This window comes from Sinocyclocheilus anshuiensis, unplaced genomic scaffold, assembly GCF_001515605.1.
Source record: "Sinocyclocheilus anshuiensis isolate Anshui unplaced genomic scaffold, SAMN03320099.WGS_v1.1 scaffold1269, whole genome shotgun sequence".
Classification (NCBI taxonomy): domain Eukaryota; kingdom Metazoa; phylum Chordata; class Actinopteri; order Cypriniformes; family Cyprinidae; genus Sinocyclocheilus; species Sinocyclocheilus anshuiensis.
In genome coordinates, this window is record NW_015549661.1 from 64,901 (window position 1) to 78,140 (window position 13,240).

The following is a 13,240-nucleotide window of genomic DNA, read 5'->3' on the forward strand; positions in this document are numbered from 1 at the left end:
ACACACACACACCACACAGACACAACACAGACACACACACACAGACAGACGCACACACCCCCACAGCACACACACACACACCACACAGACACAACACACACACACACAGACACACAATTACACAATGCCTGCAACATCAGAATCATAAAAACACAAACTGAGCCGTTACCTCTGGTCTTTTATTCTGGCACCTTCACTTTGTAAGCACCATAACAGTGAACATTATGAAAATTATGAAGCCATGGTCAAAGCAGGGTTATTTTCGTTTAACTTGAAGTATTAAAATAACCGAGACTAAATGAACTAAAACTAATAAATAAAAAAAATACACATGAATACAAAACTAATAAAAATGACACACAACAAAACTAAAAGTGAAAACAGAAAAAAAGAAAAGAAAATATTAAAAAGACGATGATATTCTATCAATGATATGTGTGTATAATGAGGAACGAGTGATGATTTAACTGATGAAACGGCTGAACTGAAACAGAAGAGTGATATCCAGACGTCTCGTGGTGTCGGCGCTGAAGAGCCGCTACACGTCTGAAAGGACGTTCTTTCTCTTGCCGCTTAATCCTCCGATCAAATTAAACCACAAGACACTTGAGAAGGGGAACAGAATCTCTTTTGAGTATTTGAGGAGCGCTTCTAGCCTCCTCTTTTAATTAGTTATGAAAGACGAGCGATCAGAGAGAAGCCATTCACATTAATGGAGGACACATGAGAATTACAGGAGCCGTGAAGGCCTTCTTTAAGAGAAGAACAAAGCAGCACAGGAATTACTTTTTAATTACCAATTTAAAAAACGTCAAAAAAATATTTTAGTTACTTGAAATAAATGTTAACTCTGGGAACCTCACCGTGTGAATGTAGTGCAGAAGCAGAGGAAGTGGCGTATGGTCTGTACCTGAGCACGGCTGGGTGGGAATCTGTTGCGAGCCGCAGGGTGCCGTGGTGCGGTGGAGCGGCATCTGCTCCGCTCCTGGAGGAGGCAGGAACCCCACGGAGGAGCTGAGGAGACCAACACATGGGCTTCAACACGTTAGCTACACAGATCATCAGTATTCACCGCGCTGCAGCGGCTCTGGCGCTTTAATAAGGACATGAGCTCAAGGAGCCCTTCACCCATCTGTGAGCCGCTTCATATGAAGCATGTGCTGCGGCGAGATCGCTCCCTCACGGGACCCGCCGCGTTATATTAACACCAGCTGCATTTCTGGCCTTATAAATCATCCTGAGCGTGGCCTACTAAAGTCAAGATCACCGAGAGACGACGCAGAACTAACCTGTTTAACCCGTACGGATAGAGCCGTTCTACACCAGACTGAAACCATTCTCATTTTGAGCTTGTAGCAGATTAAATCAGTCTATTCTATATTCTAAAGAAATATATGAGCATTCGTCAGCAGACACGTGTCAAATCATTCTGAATTCACCTGGTTTTTACAACAGTTTCACACTCAATCAGCTTCAGTATTCCACCGGCGGATCGTCACAATATTGTGTGCTTTACATCCTAATTATGACACTTTCCAGATCTGTTTTGGAAATCGGTACACATAAATGTTTTATATTTAACTCCCCAGTCCTGAATGTCACTGTAACGCCCTCTGCTTCTTTTGAGACTGACATTTATGCATTTGACAGATGCTTTATTCCAAAGTGACTTTCATTGCATTTAAAGTGCAAACTTGATCAGTTCATGCATTCCATGGGAATCGAACCCGTGACCGTGGCGTTGCTAGTGCAATGCTACAAGAATAAGGGACAACTGGCTTTCTTCATATGAAATACGTCTGTTAAAAAAAAAAAATTTGTATAATAAAACACCATATGTAGTAGGGCTGCACAATTTGAGGAAAAAATCTAATTGGAATTTGTCAGATAAAAATTGGGATTTAAAATGCGATAATTCCAGGTTTGCTGTGCTTGTTCATAGGGCTGCACAATTTGGCCAGACTTTTGTGATTATTTATCAATACAGCTATAAAATAATTAGGGATGCACGATATATCGGCCACCATATCGTTATCGGCCGATAAATGCTCATTTTTTCTGTTATCGGTATCGGCCCGATTAGAAAATTTGGCCGATATCTTAAAGCCGATAAATAATGCATTATTTCCTTCAGAGACACTTCAGATGCACGCTGTTCGTTTGCAGCCTTTTGTGCAATTGTACGTTGTAATATTGTGTTTATTTGATGTATATCTGATTTATCTCATATAGAATGCGTTTGGTTAAGTTAAAAGAGCGCTTCAGTTTACCGGTGATCATCTTTAGCTCAGCGCACGCAGCTCAAACAGCAGTGCACAACATTAATAACTATGATTGGGAATGTCATGTATATAACATTCTAATGAGAACATTATCATATCGGTGCATCCCTAAAAATAATACTAATAATAATTATTATTATTACTACTACTATTAAAAAATACTGAATAAAAACAAAAAGATATTTTACTATTGTAATATTTGATAGGGAAGTCGTGGCCTAATGGTTAGAGAGTTGGACTCGTAACCCAAAGGTTGTGTGTTCGAGTCTCGTACCGGCAGGGATTGTAGGTGTGGGGAGTGAATGTACAGCGCTCTCTTCCACCTTCAATACCACGACTGAGGTGCCCTTGAGCAAGGCACTGAACCCCCAACTGCTCCCCGGGCGCCGCAGCATAAATGGCTGCCCACTGCTCCGGGTGTGTGTTCACGGTGTGTGTGTGTTCACTGCTGTGTGTGTGCACTTTGGATGGGATAAATGCAGAGCACTAATTCCGAGTATGGGTCACCATACTTGGCCACATGTCACTTCACACTAATATTTGACTGTAAATTAAAAACTACCAAGTATTTAAGAATAGAGTGAAGGTTGGCTCACGTTTCATTCCCAAATGCACATTAAAGTGACTCAAACTCAGACACAGAGGTGGAGATTGTGAGGATTTGCTTTGAGCTGCTCACGTGCAAAACAACACAGTGCCGCGCTTCACTCTGATACACAGCTCTCTTCATTTATTTTGTTCATTTATAATTAAATTTGGTTTTGATTAATCGCGCAGCCCAATCTGTAGTTTCTAGAAGATCTGGATGAATCTTAATTCTTCTGCAACTCAAATAAATGGTCCAGTTTGCCGGTGTAAGTGAATGGGTGCATGCGCACCTGCCGGCGCTCTGCTGGTTGGGAGGAATGATGCTGTAGTACACCTGAATGCTGGACGCATGGCTGATGACGGGCTGCTGAGGCACAAAACACATTTCACAGACAGAGATTAAACCGCTTTATAATCACTAATGCGTTATAATGATGTCGTCGATTAACTCGACTGACAGAGTCATTACATGAATGCAGCGCTCACCTGGTAGGATGGCACTGACGGATACTGGACCATCATGCCTTGCAGCTGATTTCCCATACTGCTGTGCGGGCTGCTGAGCAGGGTCTGATTCTGCGGCGGATGCATCATGTTCTGGTAGCTCCGCTGCTGATTTGGCATCACAGTTTGGTAACCTGAAGAAACGTACAGAAATGACTGAAACACGGCGATACGAGAACTTCAACAGCAACACGTGAAACCAAACAGAAAGAAATATGACAGAAAAACCCAATAAAGCATTTACTGTGCACTGACAAAACAAAATCATCCTGTCAATCAACAAGTTTATTCTCATTACGCATTATACATAAAACACAAATAACAATTTCTAGGAAAATGCATAGTTTTTAGTAAGCGAGTGAAACTTGATGAACGCTTCAAGACCCTCATTTACACAGCTTTGTTTCCCAGATATTTTACAATTATATTGTAAGAAATATCATCATTTTAAAATGTTACACGTTTCGTGTTCTGGTTATTTTGGACCCCGGTATGGAGTACCATTAATGTCAAAAATACTTTTTGTAGAATTATCTATGAACTTAAATTAGTGTCAAAAAACACTTTTCCCCGTATCTCACACACTTTTGGGACTGAATTTTGTTGTTTGAATATGAATATGTTTGTCTACTGGCGAACCACTGCAGCATGAAAAATTGATAATTCATTTTTTTCGTTTGAAAGTTAACGTTTATGCAAGTAAAATGAATTTATTTAGTTTGAAATCTTTTCAGAGTAATATTAATGTTTTGTTAGAAATAAATATGTATGTTTCATAAAATTTGGACTGTTTTTAAACAATCATGAGCTATAAATTCCATTTATTCTAATGGCGTTAATATACTGGTAATTCTCACATTATATGTTCTTATAAATTTTATACAATGACACATTCCAATAAAATTTCTAATCAATATTGACAAAAAGATAAATATATTTTGCATCATAGTTTTTAGGTTTTTTTGGGTTCATGTATAATTTAAAATTTCAAAGAATATCTCAATTTATTCATTAAAAAAAAAAAAAAAAAAAAAAAAAAAAAAAAAAAAAAAGGTGTAAATGCAGTAATAAAATGGTAACATTCAAAACTTTGACCATTTTTCCACATTCACTCATTGAGAACTTGCTTATCAAATACAATATGGTTTTATTTGAAAAATATTACGATTCTTCGGGTCCAAACGGAGAAGGAATGTGAAAATAATATCCAGATTCTGAATGCATTATGAGGGTTATTCAAATATTTAGATCACAAGCATCTGTAGATCAGATCTGGACTAACATGATCAACAAATCACTGCGGAGCAGCTGGACCTGATGCACGTTTGCAGATTCATGTCGTCAATTAGAGCTAATGAAACCCTTACCAGCGGAACGCTTTAACTCACAGCGGCGTTAAAACTGCCTTTCATTATCCGAACGCACGCGCTCCCTGAATGTCTGTGAAAGCTTCTGCGTGTCAGCGTAAGAACAGGCATGGCCCATTATGAGCGGGGTAATTTGCATTGGTGTCAAGGTTATGGAGGGAGCGCGTAACCCCACGCTGCTATCAAACGCGCTCTCCGCGGAGGAGCTGCCCTGTGGGAGTTTTCCATTTCTGCTGGCTTTTGGCCAAAGGGACGGCAATCAATTTAGCCCAGATGAGCGCAGAAGTGGGACAAAGGAAACGGACGGCCCACGGCGAGGAGACGGTGAACGCGCGCTATTTTTAGCTCTTTTCTCTCACCTCCACTGAGGAGCAAAGCATGATGGGAATGTCAAATTAAACACTCCAGCTGAGCAAGCAGGTACAGAACAGGAGAAAATGCTTTTCATTGGAGTCAGGAACATCTGAAGGGTTTCATTTTTGGGGCAAATATCATAATTCCATCTCTACACACAGCATGCAGACATTATACCAACAAGTTCCTTTACGATGCAAATGAAATACACGTTATTCACATCTGTGTATTTTTATTAGAAATGAGCTCTCATTACATTAAACCCAACAGAAATCAGATCTCATCTGAAGTGTGTAAATCTGTAACTTTTAATATCAGACTGTTTTGAGACAGAAGCTGTTTTACACGGATTCATTTGATATGAATGATGTGATCTTGTGATTTTTTCTAGAGCCAGTTATAGAAAATCAAATGAGACAAGCAGCTTTTATTTAGCATATTATACAAACACAGACATTACCACATGATGATTTAATATATAAAACATTTTTAGATTAAATTTTTTTTAAATGTTTTTAGAAGTCTCTTATGTTTACCAATATTTCTTTGATCAAAAATCCAGTAAAAACAATAATATTCAATAAATATTATTAAATTTTTTTGGAAACTGTGATACTCTACCACTCAAAAGTTTGGGGGTCAGTAAGATTAAAAAAAAAAAAACTATACTTTTATTCATCAAGGACGTATTAAACTGTTCAAAAGCAACAGGAAAGACATTTATAATGTTACAGAAGATTTCTATTTCAAATAAATGCTGCTCTTTTGAACTTTCTATTCATCTGTGAATCCTGAAAAATAAAATGCATCACGGTTTCCACAAAAATATTACTGTGTTCAACATTGATAATAATCAGAAAAGTTTCTTGAGCAGCAAATAAGCATATTAGAATGATTTCTGAAGATCATGTGACACTGAAGACTGGAGTAATGATGCTGAAAATACAGCTGCGCATCACAGAAATACATTACAGTTTAACAGAGATTCACATAGAAAACAGCTGTTTTAAATTATAATAATATTTGACTGTTTTTACTGTATTTTTTATCAAATAAAAGCAGCCTTGATGAGCAGAAGAGACTTCTTTAAAAACATTAAAACAAGTACTAAAGAAGACCCAAAAAAGAGAAACGAGTTCAACATATTATTCAAACGGCACAGACATTGAAGGCTTAGTGTTGTGTGACTCACAGATGGACTGAAACGCAGCGTGATCCTGCAGACGAGTGTTCGAGGAGGAGTGAGGGGCTGGAAAAGAGACCGGTTCACTGTGAGAATCGTAGGGCGTCTCAGACAGTGCCTCGGCCCCGCATCCAGCCGCTCCAACAGCATCTGTCCCATTCCCATCAGCACCTCCGACGCCTCACGTTCGCTCGCAGATATTCACTGCTTCATGAAAAGCTTCTTCAATTCAAAGCAGTCAAACATCTGTCGCCGCGCGCAGGTCGCAGAAGAGAACAATACGGCCAAAACAAAACATGTATTGTGTGTGTGTTAAAGGGCCAAACGCCTGCGTTGCTGTAATTAGCTCTGAGCTGCGATCTCCTGCCCCTGCGGAGCTGCCTCATTTCCTGCAACAATCACTGTGTGTGTGTGTGTGTGTGTGTGCGCGCGCGCAGCACAGGAGAGAACAACCAAACAACAAATACACAGAGAGTGCGGATAAAGAACGAGAGTGTTGAGCCTCCCAGTTATTAACACAATCTAAAATCAACAGGAGCTCAAGAAAACAGCCTCCTGATGCAGCGATGGATGAGAACGTGCATCACTGTGCTGATAACAGTCTGTCTAGTAGCTTTGCCTCTGCTCAATCAGACCTGTGCTGCAGCCTGGAATTAAACCACATCATGCTGGTTTCGTCAGGCTAGAGGAGAACTGGTCCCCCGACTGAGCCTGGTTTCTCCCAAGGTTTTTTCTCTATTCTGTCACTGATGGAGTTTTGGTTCCTTGCCGCTGTCGCCTCTGGCTTGCTTAGTTGTGACTGACTGCACAGACACTATTGAAGAGAGCTGAACTGGATGAAGACATCACTGAATCATCAATCAACTGACTTTAACTGAGAAACTTACTGTTTTCTATTGTCCTCTTGCATTATCAGCACACGTTTTTCCTGTTTAACACTGTAAAGCTGCTTTGACACAATCTGTATTGTATAAAGCGCTGTATAAATAAAAGTGACTTGACTTAGTGAGCCAGTAGAATCCATCAGTTCTAGATTCCCAAACATTCATGTTGCAAATCTTGCAATAAACCAGTGAGATTGTGGTATGAACCAGATCTCACCATCATCGAGTTTGTCTCAGACACAAACTACTGAGACTAAAGCCCAAATACACAGAAGAACTGTGGAAACTTCTTTTTTTATTTCAATGAAATGAATGTACTATATTTTAGTTGGATTCAATATTTTTCATTTTTATGGTTTTTATGGTACTAAATTATATTTATGTAATAGTTATGATCCATTTATTACCCTTTAATCACTTTTTGAGCAGAGACCTGAAAATTACATTTCCAACTTAAACTGGTAAATCTTGAATGCTTGAAGACACTTGGAAGATTATTGCTGAAGTGAAAAAAGTTTTTTTTTTACATTTTTTTAATGAAGTTTAAGTTTATTATTATGAAAAACGCACAAAAATTCTGTTTTTAAAATTGATATGAATTATTTTCCAAAACATGTTTTACTCTAAAACTGCAAGAAAATCAAAGCCATAAATCTAAACAAAGTTGTGTTCCGAATTTGAGGACGATATCTTAAAATGAGCTTTCAGTGAGATTTAATTTGGCCGCAGTACCAAACGTTTCCACTAGATGAAATTAATTTCCAATGCACTCATAGCACAAGTGTGACAAATGTTTTCAGTACCATTTAACCTTTTTGAATCATGTCCATGTTTTGTGTGTGTTCGCATAGCAAGTGCCAAAACCTTTACAAAGGTTTGTACCATTCAAATGAAGTAAAAAAAAATGTTTTTAAACCAAAACAAAAAAAAATTCAGTCAAAAATGACTGAACACCAGAGGGTTAAAAGGACTGTAATATTTAGTATGTTGGCTGCTGTTTAGCATATTGTTTCCACTCTCGTGTGTGGTGTTGTGTGGTGTTTACTCTCTCGTGTGTGGTGTTTTCTCTCTCTCTGGCGTGTGGTGTTTTCTCTCTGGCGTGTGGTGTTTTCTCTCTCGTGTGTGGTGTTTTCTCTCTCTGGCGTGTGGTGTTTTCTCTCTGGCGTGTGGTGTTTTCTCTCTCTCGCGTGGGGTGTTTTCTCTCTCTGGCGTGTGGTGTTTTCTCTCTCTGGCGTGTGGTGTTTTCTCTCTCTGGCGTGTGGTGTTTTCTCTCTCTGGCGTGTGGTGTTTTCTCTCTGGCGTGTGGCGTTTTCTCTCTGGCGTGTGGCGTTTTCTCTCTGGCGTGTGGCGTTTTCTCTCTGGCGTGTGGCGTTTTCTCTCTGGCGTGTGGCGTTTTCTCTCTGGCGTGTGGCGTTTTCTCTCTGGCGTGTGGCGTTTTCTCTCTCTCTGGCGTGTGGCGTTTTCTCTCTCTGGCGTCTGGTGTGTGCTCTCTCTGGCGTGTGGCGTTTTCTCTCTCTGGCGTGTGGCGTGTTCTCTCTCTGGCGTGTGGTGTGTTCTCTCTCTGGCGTGTGGTGTTTTCTCTCTGGCGTGTGGGGGTTTTCGTGTGGTGTTTTCTCTCTCTGGCGTGTGGTGTTTTCTCTCTCTGGCGTGTGGTGTTTTCTCTCTCTGGCGTGTGGTGTTTTCTCTCTCTGGCGTGTGGTGTTTTCTCTCTCTGGCGTGTGGTGTTTTCTCTCTCTGGTGTGTGGTGTTTTCTCTCTGGTGTGTGGTGTTTTCTGTCTGGTGTGTGGTGTTTTCTCTCTGGTGTGTGGTGTTTTCTCTCTGGTGTGTGTATGCATGTGCAGTGATTTACCTGGCTGCTGCGTGGGTGCAGGAGGCATCTGACTCTGAGTGCTGTACGGCACAGAACCCACGGGCCGGTACGGCTGTCCAGACACTGGGAACTGGCTGGGCGAACAGTAACACGCCGGCATCTGTGACGAGAACAACACACAGTGAACTCCAGTGAAGTACCTCCATGTGACGGGCTACAATCACTGAACGCAACACAGCTGCAGTGTGTGATTTCTGAGGGACCAAGTGCCCATACCAAGCACTGACCGCTTTAAGTCTGAATAATGGCAAAGCTCAGAGCCCTTAATGCACACTAAACACACACCATCACTAATAGTGCTCATTCATCACGTTCAGGAACACACGTGCCAGAAATTGTGAAGCATTGAGGAAAACCTTTCAGTGAAGGTTAAACTAAATAATTTGGTAGTAAAATATAAACTGTTGCACATTGCATTGGTGCAGAAGTATGTGTATTTTGTAAAATGTATGCAACTGCTGTGTAACAGCTAATTTAGAAGCACCACAATTAGATTGACGTTTGTTACATAGGAACTACTTTGGAAGCTGGTTTCCGCCATGGAATAAAACATCAACTTTTATCTCACAATTCTGACTTTTTTTTTTCCTCAGAACTGCAAGGTGTAAACTCTAATTTTGAGAAGAAATGTCAAATTTACCTTTTTTATATTTTTATTCTGTGGCTGAAATAAACCAATCAATTTCTGAACAGACATTTAGAAGTTTATTTTAAGGTGCAGCGTATTGAAAATGTAAATATGTTAATAAAGATTTGTAAAAACGTTACTTGTATTTTTAAATTTTTAATTGTGTCCAAAATGACGCTTAAAGGGTTAGTTCACCCAAAAATGAAAATTAGGCTGCGTTTTACTCACCCCCGAGTCATCCTAGGTGTATATGACTTTCTTCTTCAGTTATATTGATTTGATAGCAGGCAATATCAGATAAGAAAACTCAATATGAATTGATCTGAATAATGACTCTATTGTCTTCTGTAGAGCTGCTTTACTGCTGAAATTGAGTTTGTTTCATAATTCATGAAGTTTGCAACATTAACTCTGTTATGGTTCTGTTCATTACTGTGAAGCTGCTTTGAATCAGTCTGTATTGTGTCTAGTTATAAGTTGTCTAGTTGTGTCTATTGTATCAGTTATAATCAAATGTTCTACACACACTCGCGCTCTTCATGCCCTCTTGAACACTTAGATCAAGTATGTCATGTAAATAGACAAGTGTTCGAGTGCAAAAATTTTGGGACAGACCCCATGTGTGTGTTCGAACAATGTGGTAGCACCTGTTTGAAATATGATTTGTAGCAGGCATTGAGCTCTGATGATTGATGTGTCTCACACCTGCTGCTGCATGAAGCTCTGCTGCTGGCTGACGGTGGGCGCGGGAAACGCGGGGTTGGCCACAGTTTGTCCCGGCGAGGGCATCACGTATCCGGTCTGATGCAGCGGCGGTGGAGGCGGCGGATAAACACCTGCATGAGCGTCACGGCCGTCACCCGAGGCCTGCTGGACCAGCATCATGTGACCAAACTGAGCGCTCAGATTATCCTGCTGAGAGAAGAGTTCACACCAGACGTCACACTACAGCGGTCTAAATACTCTATCAGAGTGCATATGTAGAGTGCATGCACTGAGATGCTCTTATCAGTCTGTATGGATTATATCAGAAATGGGAAGAGACAAGGAACTTTTCTATTCATTGAATATTAATTCCAGCATCTGCTCCTGCATTAATTATTCAAAGCATCTCCCACTCTTTTAATTAGCCATTAAGGGATGTTCACTGGCTGAGGGAGGTCAAGAAAAAGAGGTTATCAGAGCACATGATGTGCGTCCTAGTGAGTCCTGATGGGTTTGAACGCGCTTCCTAAAATATCCAACCTACTGCATCCCTGCAGTTTATTTATTTACTTATTTTTATTGCCATACCAGCATCTATAGCTATTTTCATGGCAAGGTCAATGTATTTTAAAAGAAACAAATAGTTATAACAAAGTAGTAATGAAAAAAACAACAACTGACAAACAACTCGTATCAATATAAATGCAGTAAGAAAAAAAAAAAAAAAGTAATTGCAGCACACAGTGTTTCCCAAATTGGGATTTATGAATTAATCAAAAAGCTAGTAGCTAGTAAATCATAAACATGTTAAATTAAAAATTATTATTTTTTTGCTAGTAATTAGTAAATCATAAACATGTTAAATTAAAAATTATTATTTTTTTTTTTAAATAAAACACTACAAATATTTTATTTGTTTGGCTGCATGTCATGTGACCACCATGAACATGCCAATATGTTAATTATTGAAATAATGACGAAAACACTAGCTAAAAGAGGTTCGGCTGACAAAAAAGGAATCTCTGCTCTATGGGACTCGAGTGGCAGGCTTGAGCAGGGGATTGTGGGATTGACAACGGTGAAGAGTGAACGATGAGGGAGTCAAGATGTTGAGAAACACTCGACTACTCAAATGAGATGCACACAGATCCTCAGCACAAACACAACAGAGCGATGAGACAGGAAGTGAACAGAGAGAGACAGGAAGTAGAGAGAGAGCCGTAGGTACCACAGTGAACGGCTGGACCGGTGGGTAAGACAGCGGCGGGTGCTGGACAGACCAGAGAGGCTGAAGACACAGAGCAGGAAGGAAATGGATTTAGTTCCAGATGTACAGGATGGAAAAAGAAGGTGTTAGTTTACAGCACAACATGACGTTTATCGAGTGTAACCATCATGCTCTACTGTCATCAGAAGAACATGTCACTGATTAATTCAGAATGGCTCCTCTAGGCCTGAGCGCAGGAAGATTCATCTGTCCTTAAATAACGATTCATCAGGACAAGCATCAAACCTGACCTACAGACCAGTGACATCAGAGCCACTAAACTCACCTGTGCCATGACGTGATTGGTGGGCTGAGCGGCTGGAGGCGGAGCTACGGATGATTGACATCTGGAGGCCTGTGAGGTCACGCTGGGACTGTAGACGACAGCACTGCCGTCGGGGTTCAGAAACGGCTGACCTGCGATCAGTCAAGAGGACTGTAGATCAGTAGAGGCTCCTAACAGAGCAGATATACACACACATACAGCTGAGTGTGAATGGAGAGAAGAGCATCCTGAGCGTCTCCGTGTCAGCTCGACATCTTTGGAAGTCTAAATATAAACCAGTAAATGATGACAAATTGAGCACATGAGACGGTCTGGTCTTACAAACACCCTCATTGAGCTCCAGAACACAAAGGCCTCGACAGAAGACAGACATTTTCCATCTGCAAGCTCCTTAAAAGAGGTCAATAAGCAATTACACAGCCGTGCTGCCTGCAGTAAACGCATTACAAGCTGTCCTCGCAGCCGCATGCATATTTAAACCGCTCTCCAATGAGACGCAATATTTCACACGTCCATCTGAATGCGGACGCATCACCAACGGCTTCATTATGAGTTTCCCAGCAGCACACTGGGGATGCATTCAGACGAACACTGCACAGGGCCGAACGATAACCACTAAACGGTTAATCACGATTACTCTGCTCAAATATATAATCATGATTACTGTTATTTTAGATTCATCAGAATTACCGCACTCTCACATAAAGCACAAATCAAGAGAACGGATTTAGTCGCAGCAGTTAATATATCGATTTAAGAGAAAAGCTCTGATTGGGGGATATAAGCTCTTGACAGACGGAGGCTCATTACCAATGCAAGATAACGCAAAATTAAAATTAAAGGGGTCATGAACTGAGAAATCAATATTCCCTTGATCTTTTAACATTTAAGAGGTCATTTTACTATTAAAACATCCTATAAGTTTCAGAACTCAAAACTTTCTCGTTTGTCTAAAAACTGCTTATATTGAAGCCAATCTGCCAAAACGACAGCTTGTGGAATGTGCCGTTCTATGACGTAATAGTGTGGCTAAACTCCGCCTCCGCAGAAGAAGATCAACGCCTGTTTACATCACTGCCTGTTTAGCCCCACCCACCGATACTATATCGCTGCCCGTTTAGCTCCGCCCACCGATTCTACATCACTGCTTGTTTAGCCCCGCCCACCGATTCTATAGCATTGCTCGTTTAGCCCCGCCCACAGATTCTACAGCACTGCTCGTTTAGCCCCGCCCACCGATTCTATAGCATTGCTCGTTTAGCCCCGCCCACAGATTCTACAGCACTGCTCGTTTAGCCCCGCCCACCGATTCTACAGCACTG

The 13,240-nt window shown here is 40.7% G+C and overlaps 1 protein-coding gene across 10 annotated transcripts in view; it reads right to left on the reverse strand.

The window, feature by feature from the left end:
• LOC107660272 (R3H domain-containing protein 1-like) overlaps positions 1–13,240 on the reverse strand; it is a 49,513-nt gene that overhangs the window by 3,911 nt on the left and 32,362 nt on the right. For 6 of the 10 annotated variants that reach the window (XM_016449556.1, XM_016449550.1, XM_016449547.1 and 3 more), the window contains 7 exons: positions 11,919–12,049; positions 11,594–11,653; positions 10,366–10,575; positions 9,012–9,132; positions 3,357–3,508; positions 3,161–3,237; positions 911–1,014 (listed from right to left, as the gene is read on the reverse strand). In XM_016449556.1, the coding sequence (XP_016305042.1) occupies positions 911–1,014; positions 3,161–3,237; positions 3,357–3,508; positions 9,012–9,132; positions 10,366–10,575; positions 11,594–11,653; positions 11,919–12,049 (855 nt within the window). The remainder of the gene's footprint in view (positions 1–910; positions 1,015–3,160; positions 3,238–3,356; positions 3,509–9,011; positions 9,133–10,365; positions 10,576–11,593; positions 11,654–11,918; positions 12,050–13,240) is intronic. The other 4 variants (XM_016449551.1, XM_016449553.1, XM_016449552.1 and 1 more) reach the window with 4 other exon arrangements.